At 33.5% G+C, this 25022-nt stretch overlaps 1 protein-coding gene across 1 annotated transcript in view; it reads right to left on the reverse strand.

The window, feature by feature from the left end:
- The window catches only part of LOC111154359 (contactin 5), a 560291-nt gene that overhangs the window by 526590 nt on the left and 8679 nt on the right, over positions 1–25022 (reverse strand). The window contains exons 3-4 of the mRNA XM_022513913.1: positions 18618–18741; positions 18314–18489 (exon numbers count right to left, since the gene is read on the reverse strand). Of these exons, the coding sequence (XP_022369621.1) occupies positions 18314–18489; positions 18618–18741 (300 nt within the window). The remainder of the gene's footprint in view (positions 1–18313; positions 18490–18617; positions 18742–25022) is intronic.

Below are 25022 nucleotides of genomic sequence, written 5' to 3' on the forward strand. Positions count from 1 at the left end.
GAACCCAGATATGGGGGCTTTAAGTCACATAAGCAGAGTTTAAAAAAAAAAATGATTACAGAGCGGTCTCAATGTTCTGAGAAAAATCAAGAATAAGTTTGGAAAACAGGGCATGTGGTTTATAACTTGAAGATGTGAGATATCAACAGCTACAGAAATAAGGAGGCATACCATGTCAATAGATCTGTATGAGGCAGAGAGAAGGGATATTACAAATTATCTGTAATAAATAATAAATGGGCATCAAAAGCAAGAGATGGTATCTGGAAAGTTGGTTGAGTCCAGATGTGCAGTTCTTTAATTTGTGTTAGTACTCAGTGGAACATGATTGTTTTTAAGCAGAAGGAAGTCTTGATAAGAACTGAGGTATAGGAAAACAAGGAGAGAAGATCAAACCATTCAGGAAGCTATCACAATAGTCAGGTAGAAGGTACATTAAGGATTTCAACTAGGGTGATTGTGCTTTGGTAAGGAAAGGATGGATGTATGAAAATTATTTGGAAATTTGTTGGGTATGGTGGAAGAATAAGAGATAATGAGACAGGCAATCAGTGATGTTCCCGTTTTCTAATCTGATATCATTGGTACAAGCTACAAAAGAGAAATCCAAAAGCCTGCGGTTTTTTTTGGCAAGAAGATAATTGAAATTGTGGTGCTAAGAAGATATTCAACAGGCAGTATGGCACTAGCTATTAGAAATACAATCTGAAACAAAGACATGGATTTAGGAGATATGAATTTATCCTACATAAATATAGTAGTTGAAAATGAGAGAGTGTCTGAGGTTATTTATAGAAGAAGTGGGGGGGGGGGGGGGGGAGAAAAAGTTGCCCAAAACTTGAGAAGCCTATACACAGTAAAAAACAGGATTAAGAACAGAAACAAAACAGATACTAAATATGATATGGAGTATCAGGGAGGAAAGACATTAAAAGAATGTGATACATAAAAGTAAATTCTCTCAAACTGATGAGTCTTATATAGGAGAAATACTGATTGATCTAGAAAAGAAGTTCTTTTAAGATATCTGAACATCACAGAAAACGTCAGGACAGAGCTATAGGTAATGTCGTCATACAGAGGATAAATCAAATTAAAGCCAACATTTCTACTATAGCTCTCTGCAAAGGGAGTGGTGGTTTTGGGTGGTTAGAGATTCTTATAAGCTTCAAATGGGATGATGGTAATTTTTTTTTGTAAATTTTTTCATTTACATGTGAATATGATTCAAGGAAAGGACTTTTCAATGCTGACAATGAAAGCCTATTTCGTGATTAACTGCTCAATTTGAATATGGTCAGGAGACCTCAATATTGTTAAAAATTAATTGAGTGTAGAATGAGGAGGAGATGAAACTAGAAGAACACCCATGCATTTTACTGTTGAAGAGTAAAAAGAACTTCGTTAGTTTTTCAATAGAATACAGTGTTTACTATTGTGGTCTTCTTAACTTACTATTTAACTCCACTATCCATCCACTGCCTAACTTTTAAAGAAACAAATGGTTTTTTTTTGCAATTTTTTTTACCATATGCTTGAAACCTCAAATACTAACTTCTACCTCAATCCTCTAATGGAAATACTCTCCTTATATTCAACACTGCTGTTTATTGACAAATATAGTTTCTTTATCCTTATTACCCATAAATAAATCAATTGACTTTGATGTGGTTGGCAAATCCTTGTACTAGAAAATCTCTCCTCCATTGTTTTCTGATTTCTACTACTCAGTTTCTGTACCTCCCAGTCCATAACTGCTCTCATTGATTTAGTCCTTCTAAATAAAGGAAAAAATGTCTATGTTATCATATGTCTCTCATTGTATTAGGCTAGTCTTTGATGGAAAAAAAAGCAACTAACCTATTCCCTACTTTACCTTTCATTAACAGAGAAGTCATAAATAGGATAGACATATATCTCAAGCACAACAAGCTAAGCTAACTCTCAATTCACTTTCTTATGCTAATGCTGATTTCTAATTTCTATTAGAGTTCATATCTTATAATAAAATAGTACAAGTTTATAGCCTAGAATAAGTATTCAGTTCTTTTAGTGTAAGCAAAGATACTTCTTAACCACACACACACACACATACACACACACACACACACACACACACACACACACACACACCTGCACATCAATCTTTAGAATTTATCATCATTAAGGTAAATTGAATCACCAGGTTATATGCCTTTATTATACAATTGAGAAAAGTCAGCTCACTTATTAAATGAGGTCTTAGGAGGTGGAAATTTCTCTAACAAGCTATTCTGTTTGTGGAAGAGTGGAATGTCTGGTGAGCTGCTTTTCTCTAAGATCCTTTTAAAGCTAATCGTTTGAAACATCTGTCGGGCCTTGTGCTTTTTCCTATTATTGTCATTTACTAGTGATTCACCATTTGAAAAGTTAGATATGATTAATGATTAATCTACAATTATTTTCTAAACTAAATAATGAAACATTCATTTTAAAAGAAAGAGGTGATTATGAAAGTTAAATTTAAATACAGGGTTGTGTTAAAATGTACACAAGTTTTTTGTTGTTGTTGTTCTTCTTTTTCCACTCTGTGCAAGGTTATACATTTTAGGAATGAGATAAGCTATATAATTTATGAATAAAGAAAAGCAATTCTGTTTTATAGTCTTATAGGGAGATGATAATTTGTCTCTATGGCAGAGGCCAGGGGGGAAAAATAACATCTGTTAAAGCAAAGATGAAGGATATCATTTTGTGGCAGAAAAGTGTCAGTGGACCCTAGGCAAGGACAACTATTTCTAATTCAAAAGACAATGTAAAATGTATGTATTGAAATATTTTATTTTCCTTAGATAGTGATGTTGAAATGTATTTGATAACATCCAAGAAAATCTCATATTCAAAATGACACAGAAGTGCCTGCCAGAGTTGTAAAGGTAAACAAGATTATGTTGACAGTTAATTTTTATGTTTTATATATAAATAGTCACTTAGCTTTATCCATATTTATGATGCCATCCAGATTATGTTAGGGAGAAAATGAACTAACTGTAATTAGATTAATAGGCACAGATTTTATATGCCTAGTATTTCCAAAACATAAAAACTCAAATCGTAAAATTTGGACTACAGTTAAAGCTTGCTTCCATTAGTTTTGAGAGTAGAAAAACACTACTAACTATTCAACTGATTTGAGTTTAGGCCCACCAGAGTAACAGCAGCTATAAACTTTAGGTGCTAGAAAGTAGTGTGAACTATAGGAGGCTATCCAGGCTCTGCCACCCCCACTGCTGCAACTGCTGCTGCTGCCGGCACTTCTAACCACGCCATCCTACACCATTGCCTCCTTCCCTGTTGAAGGAGGCTGAGAGGCCATGTACAAGCTGTTGGCTGACCAGGCCCAGAGCTGGAAGGAGGAGGTGGTGACCAAGGAGCCCTGGCTGTAGGGGCAACTTTCAAAGTTCCAGGATGGAGCGCTTACCCTGTACCAGTGGACTGTACCATCCTGACAGGGACTCTGCCCTGCACTATTCAGAAAGGACCAGTGGGAGGTGGCCCTGGTGGACATGGTGAATGATGGCATCACAGATCTCCGAAGCAAATACCTCACCCTCATCTACAACAGCTATGAAGCAGGCAAGGAGGAATATGTGAAGAGACCCCCCCCCAACCCCCCAGGTGAGACCCTACTGTCCAAGAATTAGCTCTTCTTTGTGGACTACAACCTGCTGGACTTGCTGCTGATTTACCAGGTTCTGGCCTCCAGCTGCCTGCCCTCCTTAACCCTACTCTCGGCCTAGTGGCACACTTCGGCACCGGCCCAAGCTCAAGGCCTTAATGGCCTCCCAGGAATAATTGCCCCTCTCCATCTGCGGCATGGGGAAAGCAGTAAGAGATTGTGGTACCCTCAACAGGAGGCAGAAGGTGGGGACGTCTGCCTTCCTTTCCCCAGGACCAATAAAACTTCTAATAGAGAGGGAAAACCAATAAAGTAGACTCTCTGGATATCCTTAATTTCTAAGGTTAGGCCTTATTCTAAAGTAAGTAACTTCAATAGACTGAATAGAACTTATTTTGAGAGATAAAGACATTACTGAGACCACCACACAGTCTCCATGTATCTCCTGAATAGAGTGTGATCTGTATTGATGGTAAAATTGCATGAATTATATTTATTTTACCTCTTTTATAATTTGGGCTATTTTGAGTTTCACATGCACATTAATAAAAATCAGTAAGAACTTCTCAACATAATATGAAATTATGCATCACTTGATTTATTTGAAAAAATAGCATTAGACTGAAAGCAGTTGGTATGTGTGCTCTCTGTGTAGCATTGTATTGGATTAATCAATCTGAATAGATAAGACCCTGAGATAAAACAGACCAGAGAGTAGTCCTATGTGAATACCCTGAAGTATAAATTAAAAGCAAGAATGATAAGAATGTATACAAGTACATCAGCTATATCACATAGATTAAGTTCAAATCTTTTAGCTGTATGGCCACAAGTAGAATATAAGACCTTTATCATTTCAATTTTCTCTTTTTTAAATTTTTTTAAGATTTTGTTTCTTTGTGAGAGAGAGAGAGAGAGAGAGAGCACAAGCAGGGGGAGTGGCAGGCAGAGGGAGAAGCAGGCTCCATACTGAGCAAGGAGCCTAATGAGGAACTCGATCCCAAGACCCTGGGATCATGACCAGAGCAGAAGGCAGATGCTTAACCAACTGAACCACCCAGGCATTATTCATTTCAACTTTCTGATCTCAAAATGAGAGTCTATGAGACCACTCAGCATAACTTCTGGATCGTTTGGGTGGTTTAAGGGGGTATCACATGCAGAAGCTCAGCAAAAATTTAAGAGATCTGGATCTACAATCAGATAGAACAAGACTTGAATTTCACTTTTGCATTTTATTAACTATGTCACATTGGACAACTGAGCTCCCTCCTTCAGACAGTTTCCTAATTTTCAATATATTTAAGTGTGGATAATGCATAAATTATGTTATTTTTTTCTTTGTAATTGAATATAAAATAATATGCAAAAAGCTTACCTTAGTGTCTGGCACATAATAATCACTTAATAAATCTTAGCAATTATTGTTAGCATTTTATTATATACTATTAATGCTTATATCATTAAATATAAATACTATATAAGTATCTAATAGTTAAAATAAATTATGCAGATTGATACAATTATTATCATTATGGTGTTTATTTCATGTACAAAGAGGCTTGCTTTTCTTAATCTCATAGTGGGTGAATCAACTGAGAAAAAACATATTTAGATAATATTTTAAGAAAAAAACTGGAAAAAGTTTCTGAAATACAAAATATGAAATTAAATAAAAACTGGCATAAAATGTTCTTTAGAGAAAAAGATATAATCTTACTTATCTATCAAGAATGTTTTTTGGGAGCATCTGGATGGCTCAGTCAGTTAAGCATCTGCGTTCAGCTCAGGTCATGATCCCAGGGTCCTGGGATTGAGCCCTGCATCAGACACTGTGCTCAGCAGGGAGCCTGCTTCCCACTTCCCTCTTCCCCTGCTTGTGTTCCCTCTCTCATCGTATCTCTCTAAGTCAAATAAATAAATTTATTTATTTTTATTTTTTTTAGGATTCTATTTATTTCGACCAGAGCCGAAGGCAGATGCTTAACCAACTGAGCCACCCAGGTGACCAAGAATTTTTTTTTTTTAATCAAGACAAGTAAAACATTGATAACTTACTCAGTTCTTGTGGTCTTATAAAGGAATTTTAAAAATTACAATTGTAAAACAAGCCTTCTAGATATGTTTGCATATTGGTACATAGGAATTTAGAATTTTTTTTAGATGACATGCCAGTACCATCTCAGCAATTATATTTGTTTTTTGTGAATTTAGTTTGTGAAATTCTGTAAGTTATAATTTAAATGTCTGTTATAGTCATGGTTACTTAGGTGAATGATTTACTATGTTTATGAAAACAGAATTGCTATGAATCACATTTGATCTTATAACTGACAATTTTTAGACATATTTTTGGTTATTTTGTCATGACAGATGTGATTCTTTTAAAATACTGTCTCATTTCTTGTGAAGTACTATGGGAAACAATTCTCTAAATTCATCTACCTATTAAGAATTGGGAGGCAAATACTTTTTATTAAATTTTCTTTTCATGATTCTAAAAATATTATATTAAATATTAAATTATATTAAATATTATTTCTGGATCTTTTGACATGAATTATAGCAGTGGCGCTGGGTAGACACACTCATGTTGACAACTGAAATAAAGTAATATTTACATATACATTCCTAAAGAACTTAACAGCAAGTTTTGTTGCTTAGTTTGGCAAATTCTATCATTATCTCCTGACTCTAAGTTTACAATCCAATGACGTTATGAAATGAATAGAAAACATTCATTGCTAATAGGATCCATAGAGACACATTGCTAGAATTCTAGAATCACTTTTAAAAATTATTAGCTTTCTTCTGTTATCAGGGACATATCTGAAATTACTTTTAATAAAAAGGCGACATTTTAATATTTCTTTGGAATACCTTAGTTGGCCTCAGACATCTATTATAATGTGGAAGATATTACCAATAGTATGCACAATAATATATAAAGATATACTAACTTTAAACTGAACATCAATACCTCTTTTGATATCAATATTAATTATATCCTTTAATACCTTTGTAGGTATTAATGTTTATTAATGCCCATTTACTAATAATATAACTACCCTGTATATGGAGCTTTACAGTTTATAAAATTTTTCTGCATAAATTGTATTACTCATTTTGATTTTCTGTTATACTTGTTAGAGAGGACTATGTATACACCTCTTAAAGAATAAATCTTCTCATGGGTCTCAGAAGGAGATCTTTTTTGAGGGTAGTGGCCACTGTGGTGCTGGAGGATATTCATTCATTCACTTACTCATTTTGCAAGCATTCACTGAGTATCAACTTGCATGTTAGAGGCTGGGTATTAAACTGAAGTAAATAAATAGATAAATGAGACATTAAATATGTCTTCAGTGAATTTAGTCTTGTAAAATCTGTGGTATGCATAAGTTCAGAATGGCTCTTCCGGAACCAAGGTGACTGTCATAAATGGTTGTAATGCAATGTACCAAGAAACAAATATAATAAAGAACATGTGAGATTATATATAAATACATATTTTATATATATAATATATACTGCATACAAACACACACATACACACACACATATACAGAATAAGACAGAGACAGAGAGCATTGGGAGGCTGAATGGTAGCCCTTGGTTACCATGACAGGTAGACTGTCTCATATAACAACAATGAAATGCTCTTAGGACAGTACATATAGTTCACTACAGCCTGAGTAATAGAGAGAAAGCTAGAAAAGCAGACAGAATCTAAATAATAAATGGCCTTGCGACCATTTGTGGAAGTTTGCGCTTTATTCTAGATTGGATTAGAGGACTTTAACTGTTTTAAGGACAGGCTGATCAGATTAGTGTTCCTACCCAGATTAGTGGGTAGGAGAAAAGGAAGATAGAAAATAGTAACTCTTTGTCTAAATACCTCTGCATCTATTGAAACAAACTTAATGGCTTAATGTCCCAGTAAACTCCATACTTGCCACTTAATTCCTGTCAAATGAATAGAATGTAACCCGGGCATAGAGAAGTCATCCTGGTTTTCTTTATTTGTTTTCTTTGTTTTAATAAAAACATTGCAGAGAGGGCATAGAGAAGTCATCCTGGTCCCATCTTATTATTATTAATAATAACGTTAACCTTATACTGTAAATCTCATAAATATACTTGAGTATCTAATCTAACTTATAAACTGACATAAATGGCCTATGTCTGAGGACATCTTAAACAAAGCTATGAAAGATTATAAGGGTATTTTAATATGAAACTCCTACACAGACTCACGCAGCATCATTTACAGTTTGAACAAGTCTCCATTGCAATAAAGAGGACTTTTATTGGGGTGCCTGCGTGGCTCAGTGGGTTAAGCCTCTGCCTTTGGCTCAGGTCATGATCGCAGGGTCTTGGGATGGCGCCCCGCATTGGGCTCTCTGCTTAGCAGGGAGCCTGCTTCCTCCCCTCTCTCTGCCTGCTTCTCTGCCTACTTGTGATCTGTCAAATAAATAAATAAAATCTTAAAAAAAAAAGAGGACTTTTATTAAAAAGCTCCTGTTTCAGATGCATAAGTACACATATTAGGATTTATAATGAGAAACCCCATGTGCACTCCCAGAGTTTGCCTAAAGTACTAAATTTGACTCAAAACAAAAACAAAAAATAAAAATGTTTTATTTGTTTTAATAAAAATATTGCAGAAAACTCACATAGAAACTGGGGCCATGAATTCACAGGTGCTGAGGCCCTTCTGAGCTATACATAGCTAACTAGTTGGTCTTGATTAGAGGTTATCCTCTTAGTTCCCCTCCTTTTCATTCCTTGGAGTGGGAAAAACATCAGCTAAACCCAATCATCGTGTGATTCTTCTACTAGGCATCAAAAAATTATGGCAAAAGTAAAGTGGTTCTATTTCTCTTAAGATAATATTGTATTTTATTGAAAAAAATCAAAATTCTAGGGGATATGGCATTAAAATTCAGGTTGAAGGGGATCAGGAAAATATTTCTGGAAATTTTATGTCTCCCTAAGTGGTTTTAAGGTTCTTTAGTTAATTTAAGTTTTTGAGTCAAGATGTGAGAGTCTAAACTAAATTTTATTTAATTTTATTTTTAAAATTTTATTACTTGACAGAAAGAGAGAGAGAGAGAGAGCACAAGCAGGGGGAGCAACAGGCAGAGGGAGAGGGAGAAGCAGGCTCCTCTGCAGAGAGAGGAGTCCGATGTGGGGCTCTATCCCAGTACCCTGGGATCATGACCTGAGCCAAAGGTAGTCTCCCAACCAACTGAGTCACTCAGGTTCCCCTCTAAATTTTACTTTAATTAACATAGTATCTTATAGCACTTAGTATCTTTTGTATGGCAGACTATTTCCCTGGAAGGAGATTTAAATCTATAGAATACCTATAGCTTACTTGGAAAAGAGAAATTAATTTCACTAATTAGACTCTATTTTGTATTTTCAGAATCTTCTATGCAGACTCTCTTTTATCTACCACCAAATACTATAATATCTTATACTTAAATGCTTTGGGTTCTGATATCTGTCTCTGTCATTACTAAAATTGGTTTTTAAAGGTCTCAAACTCCAAAAATTTTTCAAGTGTTACTTATAGTGTTTGACAAAGGTGACAGTTGACCCCTTAAAACTGAATATCATTAAAACACACACACACACACACACACACACACACACACACACACACAACTAAGTGTCATTTGTACTTCACTCTATTTTCTCGGCTTTCTTCTGCATCTCTTGGCTTATTCCATTCTTCTGTCCTTCACTAACTCCTTTCTTTCTACCCTTCACATCTTTCTACCAGAGAAATGTATATATTCTAGAAGGTTAGGTCCTTAACCCTCTTTTCTTTCTAGTACAGTTTCTCTTGATGAAACATCCTTATGATTTCATTGAGTCTGTCCTTGTGGCCAGTTCTCACCTTTGGGAACTGCTTTTCCTGTGCACTAACCAATATTTTAAAATATTGTGTATTTTCCCCTGAAAGTCAAAATAAAATTACTTCCTCTTCTTTTTGTTACTTTATTATGTTACGGTATTATGGATTGTTCAACTGAATTAATCAAAGCTCAGAATCTTGATATCATTCTAACTTTTCCATATTTTTTTATATTTCTACCCCCATTCATTCTATCATTTGCAAATTCTCATTTATTTTAGCTTCTCCCACAGACATCTATTCTATTATATTCAATGTATGAGGAATTCCAGTCCTTTTTACCTAGATTACTGAAATGACCTCCTAACTTGACTTTCACCATAGAGTTTTCTTGGACACATTTTCATAAAGGAGCCCTCTGATTTTCTCTGCCTACTCTAAAAGTGTATAGAGTGAATTACAAATTTCTTTGCAATTATGGTAAACCATTAGAGATTTATGCAGGGACAACATGGTCAGAATTGTATTTTACATAGATCATTTTAGGAAAAACAGTACAGAGAGATTTTATTGAGGTTTGGGTAGGATGAAGAGAGATGTTAAAAAAATATACATAGGCAGGCAATTTTCTGGTGGTTCAGGGAGGATAATGAGAATATGAACTCAGGAAATATATATGGAATGGAGAGATTCATACTGACTTTGTTAGCGTTAAGGTCTATTAAGGTCTATGAGAATATGCATTGTTCATTATAGGCTCCCTATACATGTGGAACAATGCCCAAGAGAGAGAGGATACATGCATATAAGTGTTCTATGAATGAAATAACTACATATATTAAGCAACAAAAAATGCAATGCATGATTAAGTATGGTATGGGATAGAAAAGGGCAGATTGTAAGCATAAAGTTTGAAGTTATATTTGAGTTGGAGATGCTGTTTTATTATTTATTAGCCATGTGATTTTGGGAAAATAAGTTGACATTCTTGAGATTGACTATGTTTCTTTTTTTTTTTTTATTCGTAAATTAAATCAATAGTGCAACTCCCTTAATAAGACTAAAGAGGGTAAAGATGCATTAAATATACTTAACAGTTTTTTGGCTTTTAAGTGTTCAGTAACTATTGCTGCTTTTAACTATTGCTATTATTCTTGTTATTGTTAAATTTATGTGTATAAATGCATACATATCCACATCTATACCTATACACATATACATATACACATTTGTACATCTATATTTATTTATCTATCCATCCATCCATTCATCCATCCATCCATATGAAAAGTAGAAATGTTTAGCACTTGATATGAAAATGCAATCAAAGAAGAAGGCCTCCAAGCTAGGTAATATATGTTCTTTGCTAACTTGTCCCTAAAAAAGTTTTTATAAAATAAAATAATTTTAGAAATTAAACATATTTGATATCTGCCCCTTTGTTTATACTTTTTTGTTTTATATTAATATCTTTATAAATTATCCTGAGATGGAACTGCTATTTAATCAAGTGAGATTTAAAACCTTCTTGAACTTTTGTGCCTTGAAAGACACTCTTCTAGGGATTAGAGAATAATGAATTAAATAGGCTTGAACAGCAAGGGTCAGAGGATTTGTGCATTCCTGATCTAGGTCTTTGTGGGCCGCTTTACATAATATGAGTGAACACCGGCTTTTCTGCATTTTTAAAAACAGGAGGAAGAACAGTGAGATCAAAGTTTAAGCCAGGCAAATTGTCGATTTTGCTGGAGGGCATCTGTCGTATATAGACAAAATTATTCATGATTTCGATTAATAATGAAAATATGTGTTTGGATGAATTTTAATAAATAAAATACAAAAGTGTTATGTCATAGAATTAACAGTTTGAAGGCAATCTGCCCCAGGTTTCAACTTTGATTAGTTCATTATAACTCCCCCTTAAAGCATAAACTTACCTATTTTTAATTAAAATTTTTTCTGTGATCTCAAAGAATCCATACTGTAGTTTGTCAAGGAGTCATACACTCACAATTATTATATCATTTTGATCAGAAGACTTGTTTTTTAAGATAAGATTTAAACCATATTCTTTGAGTAATGATTTTATAAAAGAAAAACATAGTTGTTTTGTTTATAGAAAGCAAAATTACAAAGTAATATCAACTTAATTTGTAATAAAATTAGATAATTTTGCAACTAATAAAATTATCCATGACAATGTGATTCATTCAGGTTGATACTCAAACAATTTAATGAAGTTATTATGGACAAAATCTCATAGACTAATGAAATAAAGCTGTGGATGTACTGTAGAGTTAGCAATTATTCAAATAATTTCATTAGGTATCAAATGCTAGTTAAACATAGTTTTAAAGTCAGAGGTCAATTTTACTTTAAATGAAGGAGTTTTGGAAAAGCTAGAGAAGTAATTTTTGAGTTTTATATAAAAATGAAAGGTTAAAGGGCTTAAATACAAAGTCTATAAAAATCATATAATCTCTCAAAGAGTTAAGGAGGTTATTTTAATCAACTGCTTCAAGGAAAACTAATGGAATATTCTGCATCTAAATCATCCAAATGCCCTGAAAAGCAATATATTCGAATTTATATATGAACTATCAATTTACCAGAGATGGCATATAAAGATATTTTGAAGCAAGAGACAGCATGAGGAGATTTTATTCTTGATTCATTTTATGTCTGACTTACTATTTATTCTTGATTCATTTTATGTTTGATTTACTAGTGTGAATTATTTTTAAGAATACAAATGTTGGAGAGATTGCTATGAGCTTTGGATAGCCGAGGGATGTTCGAGAAGTGTGTAGTGTCACATTATCAATTCCAAATTCTCAGCATGGTAATAAGCTAATAGAGTGACAAAGTTTTATATGGTATATTCTTGCTTTTCACTGAAGAGAAATCACTACACTAGGTGAGGAAATTATCCTCATGATGAACATAAGCTACAGAATAAAGTATACTCTGTCAAAAATAATCATTATCAATGTTATTGATAACCAGTAACAATCAGTACTAGCAATAGTTATCCAACTTTGTGTTTATTTATTTCTTCCTGAAGTTAAAAAACAATTCACAGATGTGACTTCTCTATATCATTAATTTTTACTATACCCTTATGAGGTATATATTTATTAATGCTAAAATACATTATTAACATTAACTATGCTGAAGCACATTTACAAATATTCATTTAGGAAGAACTTAAAAGATCCTCATGGTAGACATTAAGACATGTAAGGGATAGGTTAAAAGGGGAAAATGAGCATGACTGCAGCAGCTTCTCAAATCCATTAGTTGCTCAAATCAAAATTAAAAAAAAATTATAAATGAATGAAGTGAATAGCTTCATGATTAAATTCTAATTACACTTAAAGAATTGGTTTGGTTTTATGTCCAGCTAATTAAACTCGCTATTGAACTGATGTAGGAATATTGTTAATATCTCCATATAAAGCCTCAAACTAGAAATTTCAATGAGAATTAAATGTCAAGAAAAGAGTTTCTTCTTTTAAGGAACCCAGGGGAAATTAGAGTCCTTTAAATGTCTGTGTTTTCCCATTTGCTCTGACTGCTGGGAGTCTTAAGGAAATATTTATGTCTTGGCCACAATAATTATGAGACAATATGGCCTACACTATCCTGACCTCTTATTATGAAATGTCTTTTTACCTGATGCTGTATTTATTTGCTCATATTTACTTTTTATTGTACATAATTTTATATAGCAAGTCAAATAAACACCCTTTGGAACTATATTGAGATAAAATATATTATTAAAATAAAACAATCATTATATAAATATACATTTGTTATTTCATATTTTTTAACATATTAGGTGACAAGTGAAGAGGAACAAAACTTTAAAAGAAAACAAGCTTATTTTACATTTAATTTTTCCACACATTGCTACATCACCAGGTAAAGGTGCCAATTCCCATATCCTTATCACCATTCCCTTCAAAAGCCAGGATCTATGATGACATTGTCAGCTACTGATAATAGTTATATAGTTATCTTTGTCATGTCTCAAGTTCATTTAGAAAATTTAGCTTTCCAGGTTCTAACCATAGATTATCCAATAAATAAAGATAATTATGAGAAACAAAGTTTATTAAAGGAGAAAATATGAAAATAAGAAAAATAATTACTTCCAAAAATTAATATACATCCTAAAATTTGAGATCTAAAAAGAGAACTGGTAATTCTTAAACTTCCATAAGAAAAATTAAGAAAGTCTTTCATTAACTAAATTTGAGCAGTAAGAAGAAATGCAGAGTGATTACATGCTTATTTTTGTTGCTAATATTTATTTTTCCTGTGCCATATAGTGTTAATAAAGTGATTATAAAATGGAGGTTGATGAATAATCAAATATACAGACTTTTGATAAATTACAATATAATTAGAGTTTGGGAGAGAAGTTGAAAATCAAATAGAGTATATCAAAGTGAATACAACACATATTAGAATAGAGAAAGATTGAGTACTATTAGAGTTAAATAAGAGTTATCATCTACAAAATGGATTTACATTTTATTTATTTATTTTTAAAGATATATTTATTTATTTATGCAAGCAGTGGGAGGGGCAGAAGAGGGAGACAAGCAGTCTCCCCACTGTGCTGGGAGCCTATTGCAGGGTTTGATCCCTAGATCCTGAGATCATGACCTGAGCTAAAACCAAGAGTCAGATGCTTAACCAATTGAGCCACACAGCTTCCCCCTGGATTTATGTGGTTTTTTGTTTGTTTGTTTGTTTGTTTTAATTTATTTATTTGAGAGAGAGAGAGAGAGAGCAGGAGAGAGGGGAGGGGCAGAGGGAGAGGGAGAAGCAGGCTCTCCACTGAGCATGCAGCCTGACATAGGGCTTGATCCCAGGACCCTGGGATCATGACCTGAATTGAGGGCAGACCCTTTACTGACTGAGCCACTCAGCCCCCGGATTTGTGTTTTATAACATAACAACTCATATGCTGGTTATGAGGATGAAATGAGTTAATGTATTTTAAAACACTTGGAGCACTGTCTGCCACATAAAATGTTCAAGGAATATAAGCTACTTGAGGCCCTAAAAAAAGGATGTTCTTTTTAAAAATCTGTTTTACTACCTTGGTTCAGTAATAATGTCTTCCTGCCCACTTATTGTAACTTATTTGGAACAGTCCTACATACACTTCTAGCGTCTAGATTTTAGTCTCCCATAACATTATGCATTGTAGTCAATGAAAAGTAGCTGAACTTATGATTGACTTGGGATGTGGGTACAGGACCAAAATATTATTAGTGGAAAGTTAGAATATTTTAAAATATATTTCTGGTTAGAGGGTGCTTGGGTTGCTTATTCAGTTGAGCATTCATCTCTTGATTTTGGCTTATGTCATGATCTCGATGTCCCAGGGTCAAGCCCTGTCATCAGGCTCTGTGCTCAGCAGGGAGTTTGCCTGAGGATTCTCTCTCTCTCTCTCTCCCCATTTGCCACCCATCCTTCTCATGCTCTCTCTCTAAAATAAATGAATACATCTTTAAAAATATATTTATATATTTCTGGTTAATAAGAGGGAAGAAGCTAGCATTAAGTGAGTCCTGTGACAATCTGTGACAGTTTGTGCATATATATATCTGCAAAATCTCATTTGATTCTAATAATACTCAGAATCAGAAAGTTTAATACGATGCACATGTATATAATATATGTATATAATTTCCAAGCAAAAAGTAAAGTGACTCTAATAGGATATGTTTAAGTTTTATATTATTTATTGGTAATAGGATTGTTAATATACGGTTATCTTGAGTCTTCAATTAAATATGCATCTATTAAAAATATAGATTAGTACATTTGTCCATGAATGTTATTAGGAGAGACTCACCTGGCACTTAGTTAACACTGTCCAATAAGTCTTAGAATCACATCATTTTAAACAAATATGTCATATTCCAAAAGGTAAAGCCCATGTGAAAGCTATAGATTTAAAGTGTTATTGATATAACAAAAATAATCTTCAAATTATAAAAGAGATCACATCTGTTAAACATGTTAAACAGGTCTCATAATCAATTTCATAATTTGTAACTTTTGCCTAATTTTATGACATTTAAAATCTTTAACAGACTCATGTATTAGATTTGAATATTTAATTTGATTAAATAGGTTTTGATAATTATCTAAATTTACTAAATATATTAGTTTCCCATGGCTGAAAAAATTAGTTTTAAAAGACTAGTTGTATATTTAAATTTTTACATAAACAGTGGCTGTAGTTATAAAAGATTAATGATAATCAGCTTTAAAATGTGTAAAGAGTGATGAACATTCTTCTAGGTGCAAAAACACTTTAAACATTAAATGTTCTATCAACAATAAGTAGTGAGTACATTATGTATCTAGCTAATGAGGCTAGACATAGAAAATCATGATGTAAAGGAAAGCTGCCACCAAGTTTTGTTTTTGTTTATAATTTAATTTTTTTCAGTGTTCCAGAATTCATTGTTTATGCACCACACCCACCAAGTTTTTTGTTTGTTTGTTTGTTTGTTTTAAAGATTTTATTTATTTATTTGACAGACAGAGATCACAAGTAGGCAGAGAGGCAGGCAGAGAGAGAGGAAGAAGCAGGCTCCCTGCTGAGCAGAGAGCCCGATGCGGGGCTCGATCCCAGGACCCTGGGATCATGACCTGAGCCGAAAGCAGAGGCTTTAACCCACTGAGCCACCCAGGCGCCCCACCCACCAAATTTTTAATCTTTTTACCTTTGTATCCTTTCACTTCCTTTCAGAAGCTCCTTTTTTTCTTTCTAAGTTCCTACCTCAATTTTCCTCCAAACACAAATGTACCTTGGCTCCTGGAATCCCATAGCACACATGCTCATATCCAAGTACACTAGAAAGGAAATTGGTGGAGTCTTTGTTCTCCTCTCCACCATCTATATTTGCATTTCCCCCCAGAGATCTTCTGGAAAAAAGATAGAGCTAAACCTAAAGGACTTTTCACTTTTAATTTTTTTTAATCCAATGGACATAATGTCATCTAGGTGAAAGAGTAATTTTGAGGCAGAAGTGCCTTTCCCTATGTAAGTGACTGCTTCAACCAAGCACATTATGGGCTCGTAGGTATATAAAATGGCCTTCAGAACACAGCTGAGTCAGGTGGGGTGGGAATGGGGAAAGGCAGGGTCATAAGATGCTACCAAGGAATGCATATGTATATTAACCCTGTGTTAAGTCAAAAATAAAGTAAATATTGATCTAGACTAAGTTCAGGACAACTTGATACACAATAAGTAAGATAGATATGGTTTTCCTTGCCTAGTTATTGAACTGCAGATGCTGGTACCAATGTGCTCACTGCAGGTGGGGGTGAGTATCAGATAGTTATGAATAGTCTTTGCAGAAATTCTAGGGTAGTACAGTCATACAGACACATTGGACAGAAAAGTTTACATATTTTGCCTCCACTGGTGATTTTGGAGAGAACAGTTGATATATAAGCTACTATGAATTGGTATACTTGTGTCAGTATAGACCAAAGAGAAAGATAAAAGCCACTTAGTATTCATACATCATGTTCTCCAGATTTTCTGTATCTGTTTTGAAAGTACTACTTTATTTACAGAGAGCAATTAGGAGGGCCATTTTTTTTATTAGGTTACTCTTTTAATGAGCATGATGAAAAGTATTAGGTTTTGTGATACACCACATAATATTTTCTAAAACAAAAGGAGTATATTCAGGCTACTATCTTGGTATATTCGGTGTATGTAAAGTTCTGTCCTAAATACTTAACAAAATTTATTTTAAAAGATAATATTTAGATTTTTCTGGGACCTAGCCCTAAATCCATTATTATTCCTTTGTTCTTTCCTTTCTCCTTCACACTCCTATAATAGGATGTCTGGATTCTGGGTTAATTAGAAATAATATGTGATGAAGATTATATAGAGAAAAATCAATTATTCCATTCTTCAGGGTGTAATTTTAAATTAAAAATCATTTTGTGATAAATTATATAGCCAATATAAGTTACATATAAATTACTAACATGAAGAAATCTACCCTCCTATTTTTTTAAATATTGTAATCCTCAAGAATTTGTATTCAAGTAGGATTGTTTACTAAGAAATGATATTGTTTGTTTTGTTTTTTGTTTTTTGTTTTGTTTTGTTTTGTTTTTTACTCAGTAGCCTATCCTCAATTTGGTGTAAGTCTTCATCATAAGTTACATAATTTCACAAGTTTTAAGAACTCAATACAATAGTTAATTAGATAAATGGTCTATTTTAGAAAATGTATATATTCTAGTATATATGTTTAATTATATGTATGTATCTTTTTTTAATTAAAAACTGGGGTATCTGTGTGAGAAATTGTAGTTGGAATCTGAAACATAAGCATTTCAGAGGCATTTCTTTAGTTTCCTAAGCAGAATTTTTAGAATATGTGATCTTATGTCTAAAAGAAACTATAGCAAATAGTGACTATAATAAACAGTAGAAAAATAAAAGCAGATAAGTAGATGTTTTAAAAGGTGGAGGAAAAAAAAATCATGAGTAGTATTTTTAACCTCCCAGAGTAGTGTGTTGGGTTTACTTGAAGAAGGCAAACATTTCAGGGAGTTTTGAATATCTTAGAAAGAAACACATTGTTTACATAGTTCTAATCATTACCGAGATTTTACCATTATTTTAAAATCTGAGGTCTTCATTAAGCTTTTGCCTAACCAAACTGTTAAATTACATGTATACACACTATATACAGATACATGAAGAAAACATATACTTTACTCACAGGCAAATTGAAGTACGGCTTCTCTACTAAGAATACTTCCGAAAGTGTTGGCTGCTAAACACTGATAATGACCAGAATCCTTTGCTTCACTTGGATTACTTATAATGAAAGTCCCGTCGATCAAACTGTAGCGATAATCACTTTCCAAATCTATTTCTGTTCCATTTCGAAGCCATCTTAGGAAAAATCAGAAGACAAATATTTAAAAATTACTTGAGATATTATAATACTCCCTGGGAATGTCAGAATCTCATTGAAGGAAATTTTTAATACTTGAGAAAAATGATTAATAATGAACTTTTACCTGTAATTGGGAACTGGGTTGCCACGAGCTTCACAGTTCAATGCTACTTTCTTTTCATCGGAATCAGTCGGGAAAATTATATCTTCTGGTTCTTGTACAAACACTGGCCCATAGTCCACACTTTCTGTAAGGACCAAAAATGACACACTTTAAAATTTCTAAAAATATCGAGACTTTTTCTCTATTATTTTAATATTTAAAATTTTTCCTTTTTCCTTGTGCTCAACAGACATACTAACACAAGAAAGTCACAACTAGCAAATTACACTATTTTAGTAAATTAGAGATCTACCTAGAATTTTTTTAATTGACTAAGATTTCTTTTAAAAATATGATATATAAGATTTAAAAAAAAAACAAATATCTCAAATATTGGTGGTGTACATTTTCAAATACATATCTTGTATTCATCTAAAGCGGAGCTAAAGAAGATAATGCTAAACAAGAACATTTAAAAAAAACCTAAAAGTTGGGATACCTGGGTGGCTCAGTGGGTTAGGCCTTTGCCTTCAGCTTGGGTCATGATCTCAGGGTCCTGGGATACAGCCCTGCATTGGGCACTCTGCTCAGTGGGGGAGGCTGCTCGCCCCTACCCCCCCACACCTGTCTGTCTGCCTACTTGTGATTTCGGTCAAATGCTAGAGTATAAGGGTGCCTGGGTGGCTCAGATGGTTAGGAGTCTGCCTTCAGCTCAGGTCATGATTTCAGGGCCCTGGGATTGGTCTGGCATTGGGGGGGGGGGGTCCCAGCTCAGTGGGGAGTCTACTTTTTCCTGTCCCTCTGCCTCTCCCCCTGCTCATGCTGTCTTTCTTTTTTTATCTGTCTCGAATGAATAAATAAAATCTTTAAACAAATGCTAGAGTGTAAAGGATAAATTATGTAATGCAAATAAATATATTCTCATAGAATAAATGAGACATCCTCAAAAGAAGTCAAATAAGTGAATAAGAATATCAAAACTGTACACAGTTAAGTCTTCATTAGCAGGTAAACAATGTAAATAAGGAGATCAGAAGAGAAAGAGGCAAGAAGGAAGAACACCTAAAATTATTAGGTACCTACTATATGCCAGATACTAATTTTATCTCATTTAATTAGTTAATATTCAGAGAAATCCTATGATAAAGGTAATTTTAAACTAATGAAATTTTTATAGAAAAGTATAAATAAAATTGAGCCTCAGATGATAGCTTGGGTTTCAAAAGTTTTAACATAATTCTGCCGGAGTTTTAGGATAATTCTGATGGAGAAATGATAAGTAAATGTGCTGGGGGAAGTATTAGTCTTATTAGCTTGTAGTAGTGCAAGAATTCACAGTTATATATGGATCTAGGATCTTTTACATCTTGAATTGTGAATTTAGAAGAAAGTAAAAATTTTTTCTTTATTTTTATCGATCATGAATTTTATTATATAGTAACCTTAGATCAAGATTCTCAAGCCCCTACCTACTAGATGCCATCAGCACACCTTCCCAAAGTATATAATCAAAAACGTCTCCAGAGATTCTTAAATGTCCCCTGGGTCAAAATTGTCCTCATTTAAAACCACTGCCTTGGAAAAATGAAGAGGCAAAATTTTAGGAAAGACATATTTCTAATGCTTCTACTAAACAGCTGGAGATTCACATTCTTTGTAGATAACCATAAGAAAATATCAGGAAAGAAATACAAGAATGAATGTCCCAGAAAACTCAAGCTTTAAAAAATTATTACTTAAAAAGATAAAAACCTCCCTGTTTAGAATAATGGGTTTAGAGTACATTTATACATTTTCTTTAAATATGTATTCATTCTTTTTTGGGCAAAGAAAAATAAAAGTGTTCATGGCACTCTAAATATTCACCCAATAAAACTGACCACTTAAAAAGCAGGCACTGTCAAGTATTTTGTTTGAGTCCTAGATAATCTAGCTGAAGTTCTTTTTTTAAGCTACAAATAATAAAATATTACATGAAAGTAACTGAAATGTGTTTCTCTGTACCAAATCACATTGCTATCACTTAAAACTTTTACTCAAAAATAGAAACAAGTAATATAATAAAAATAACTAGAGAAAATTATTGTCAAAATATTCTATTTGTTGTTGCATCATAGTGCGTTTATAAAAATTTGGAAAAGCACATGAAACCTCCTTAAACTCTCAGTTACAGTTAAACTGCATGATGGAGTCATGAAAATATATCTCTTCTAGTCTTTACACTATAAATATGATCATTTAAATCAATATTATAAATGCCTATAATGCATAAAATTAACACTTAATAAATATATTTTATATTTTTATATATTTCAAAACTCTTGAACTTTATGAGTCAGACATACTTGGGTTCAAATTCTAGTACCATCATTTTCTAACCTTCTTATTTGTTTTTACTTTTATCCTTTGTACTCCATTTATTAACTATGGATGATCATGTCTCCTGAAGATATTATTATGAGGATTGGTTGACATCAACATGTATACTTGGTATACTTAGTATACCATAAGTGCTCTATAAATTATAATTAACAATTAAAATAACAGCAACAACTAACATTTCTTGTGGTATAATTACTACATAATAGACACTATACTGAATTATTTATATGCAATGTATCATTTAACACTCACAACATCCATGTGACTAGAATTAATCCCCAGTTGTATAGATGACAAAACTGAGGCTGAAATTAATGAAAAAAATGTATATAGCAAATACATGGCAAACCTGGGATACAAATCCAAGGCTGTTGTAATCTAGAATCTGATTACCCCTGCCACTACTATTACTAATATAATTTTGTCATAACATTTATAAAGCATTTTAATATATACTGTTATTTAATTCTTTGAGCTGAACATTACAATTATTTCTAACAGAGATGAAAACTCTGAGGTTCTGAGAGGAAACTTCTCCAAAATTAGCAACGTAATAAACAGTTGGTTTTAACTAAATGTCTATGGTTCTAAATCTTTTGCTCTGAAAATTATCAGAAAGGACAAGAGAAATAAAGGTTGTCAGGCTGGAGAAATGCTAAGAGGTAAGTTTACACACTGAAAAAATAAGAGACTGACCTAAACAACATGTATTCTGTTGTGACTACTTATCCTCTTTTCAGTATCTCTTTGTTGTTCAATTGTTACTTCTAAAAGCGTTTTAGCAAGCAATTGTCCTCTCTCTCTCTCTCTCTCTCATTTTTCTTTTAGAAATAAAGTTCACTGTAGGGGTTGAAGAGCATGTGTAGAGCTTCCCAGTCCTCACCAAAGGGTTATCAATGATGATTCTAGCTCTAAATAGATTCATTTTTAAGATTCCATACCAAGAATGTATTATTATAGGTAAACTCAAGACAGATTGATTCACTCTCCTGCAGTAGTACACTACATCTATTGATGAAGACGATGAATTACTTTAAGCAATGTCCTTCTATTTTGCAATTTTTAACTTAATGGAATCTGTAACTTGTGGAGATGGACTTCAAAACATATATAATAATCATCACAAAGATCTGGATAACCAGTAAATCAAAATATTTTTTTAAGAAGGTAAAAATCTTGGAGCTATTTCTGTAACAGGCAGATCCCATCACACACAATGTTAATTTCTCATAGGAGTAATATTTTTGAGTGTTTTCTTAAAAATCAGCCTTTTTTATGAACAGACTATATAATGCAAGTGGTTATTGTCTGTGAAATATCAGATTCACACCTCCAGAATGTCCTTCCTCAGAAGAGAATTGTTTCAATTTAAAAGTGATCTGTTGATTTTCTCCTACAAAGAATGATGAAATTAACACACTTTCTCTCACTTCCCCTATGTTTACTCCATAAATTTTCTGTTTTGCTTCATGGTTCAGAATATCTGTTTGTTGTCTTTACAACTGAAAGACAACTTGGCTGGGTATCAAATTAGGGGTTCAGTATTAATTTCATTAAACTCTGTAGATGTTTTTCCACTCTCTGATCACATTAACATTACCATGGGTAAGTCTGAGTCAGCCTGCATTTCTTCACTCCTAAGTGACTAGTTTTTATATCTGGATGTCTGTTTCTTTCCCTATTCTGAATTTCAATAACTTTCTAGATTTGTCTTGGTGTTAAACATTTTATATAACTATAGGTTCAAGACTTTTTGTTTGTTTGTTTAAGATTTATGTATTTATTTTAGAAAAAGAGCACGGTGAAGGGCAGAGGAAGGGGAGAGAGAGAATCTCAAGCAGACTCCCTGCTGAGTGTGCAGCCTGTTACAGGGTTTGATCTCAGCATGAGATCATGGTCTGAGCTGAAATCAAGAGTTAAGTGAGTAACTGAGCAGGCAGGCACCCCAACAATTCCTTTTTCAGGAAAATTTCTTTATTTGTTCAATTCTCCTCATACCCATTAGGCCTATCTTCAATTTTTTTTTTAAGTCTCCTCTATCATCTCTATAACAACTTTTATATCTTTAATCTTTTCCTCATTTGTTTGACTTTTTCAAATATGATAGCTACATTCTTATCTTTTAAATTGCCTTTGTATTACCACTAATGAAGTTTTCAATTTTTTAATGGTTTTATTTTTCCCTCCCTGTTTCCTGAGCTGGAAAAGTTACTTCTTAACACATTCTGTCATCAGATATAGTTTGATTTCACATATTTGTTCTTTAAACTATTCTTAGCACTGTTATCGTTAGTCATTCCCTTAGGGGGAATACAGTCGCCCCTGAAGATACTTTTTCAGGTTATGGTGGGGCCCACATTTGAGGAATGGAAATCTCTTGTTTGACCTACTGCCAGCATGAAACTGAGGCCTACTAACAACTGTATGAGTGAATTTTTAAGGGATTATTCTCTCAGTCAAGATTTCGAATGAGAATGCAGCTACAATGACAGCTTGATTGAAATCTCGTAAGAGACCTTATGCCAGAACTACCCTGCTAAGGCACACCCAGATTCCAGACCAATAGTTTCTATGAGAAAATGAAAAGGTGTTTTAAGTTGCTAAGTTTTAAGATACACTTTACACAGGAGTAGATAATTAATATACTATTTTCTCTCCTTCTCTATTACTTATGAGAAAATGTATTTAAGAAAAACAATAACTTTGAAAACTGTGAATGTCCCAGGAAAAACATAGGATAAAATTATCATTTACAAATAATGATTGTTGGAAAAATTAAAAAAAAAAAGTTTTTATGGAACCAGAAGAGACCCCGAATTGCTAAGGAAATGTTGAAAAACAAAAATAAAACTGGCGGCATCACATTACCTGATTTCAAGCTTTACTACAAAGCTGTGATCACCAAGACAGCATGGTACTGGCATAAAAACAGACACATAGACCAGTGGAACAGAGTAGAGAGCCCAGATATGGACCCTCAACTCTATGGGCAAAAATTCTTTGACAAAACAGGAAAAAATATACAGTGGAAAAAAGACAGTCTCTTCAACAAATGGTGCTGGGAAAACTGGGCAGCTATATATAGAAGAATGAAACTCGACCATTCTCTTACACCGTACACAAAGATAAACTCAAAATGGATAAAAGACCTCAACGTGAGACAAGAATCCATCAGAATCCTAGAGGAGAACATAGGCAGTAATCTCTTCGATATCAGCCACAGCAACTTCTTTCAAGAGATGTCTCCAAAGGCAAAGAAAACAAAAGCCAAAATAAATTTTTGGGACTTCATCAAAATCAAAAGCTTCTGCACAGCAAAGGAAACCGTCAAGAAAACAAAGAGGCAACCCACGGAATGGGAGAAGATATTTGCAAATGACAGTACAGACAAAAGGTTGATATCCACGATCTGTAAAGAACTCCTCAAACTCAACACACACAAAACAGATAATCATATCAAAAAATGGGCAGAAGATATGAACAGATACTTCTCCAATCAAGACATACAAATGGCTATCAGACGCATGAAAAAATGTTCATCATCACTAGCCAGCAGAGAGATTCAAATTAAAACCACATTGAGATATCACCTTACACCAGTTAGAATGGCCAAAATTAGCAAGTCAGGAAACAGCATGTGTTGGAGGGGATGTGGAGAAAGGGGAACCCTCTTCCACTGTTGGTGGGAATGCAAGTTGGTGCAGCACTTTGGAGAACAGTGTGGAGATTCCTTAAGAAATTGAAAATAGAGCTTCCCTATGACCCTGCAATTGCACTACTGGGTATTTACCCCCAAAATACAGATGTAGTGAAAAGAAGGGCCATCTATACCCCAATGTTTATAGTAGCAATGGCCACGGTCGCCAAACTGTGGAAAGAACCAAGATGCCCTTCAAACAGACGAATGGATAAGGAAGATGTGGCCCATATACACTATGGAGTATTATGCCTCCATCAGAAAGGATGAATACCCAACTTTTCTATCAACATGGATGGGACTGGAAGAGATTATGCTGAGTGAAATAAGTCAAGCAGAGAGAGTCA

This window comes from Enhydra lutris, unplaced genomic scaffold (assembly GCF_002288905.1).
Source record: "Enhydra lutris kenyoni isolate GAN:26980312 unplaced genomic scaffold, ASM228890v2 scaffoldscaffold37, whole genome shotgun sequence".
Taxonomy (NCBI): domain Eukaryota; kingdom Metazoa; phylum Chordata; class Mammalia; order Carnivora; family Mustelidae; genus Enhydra; species Enhydra lutris.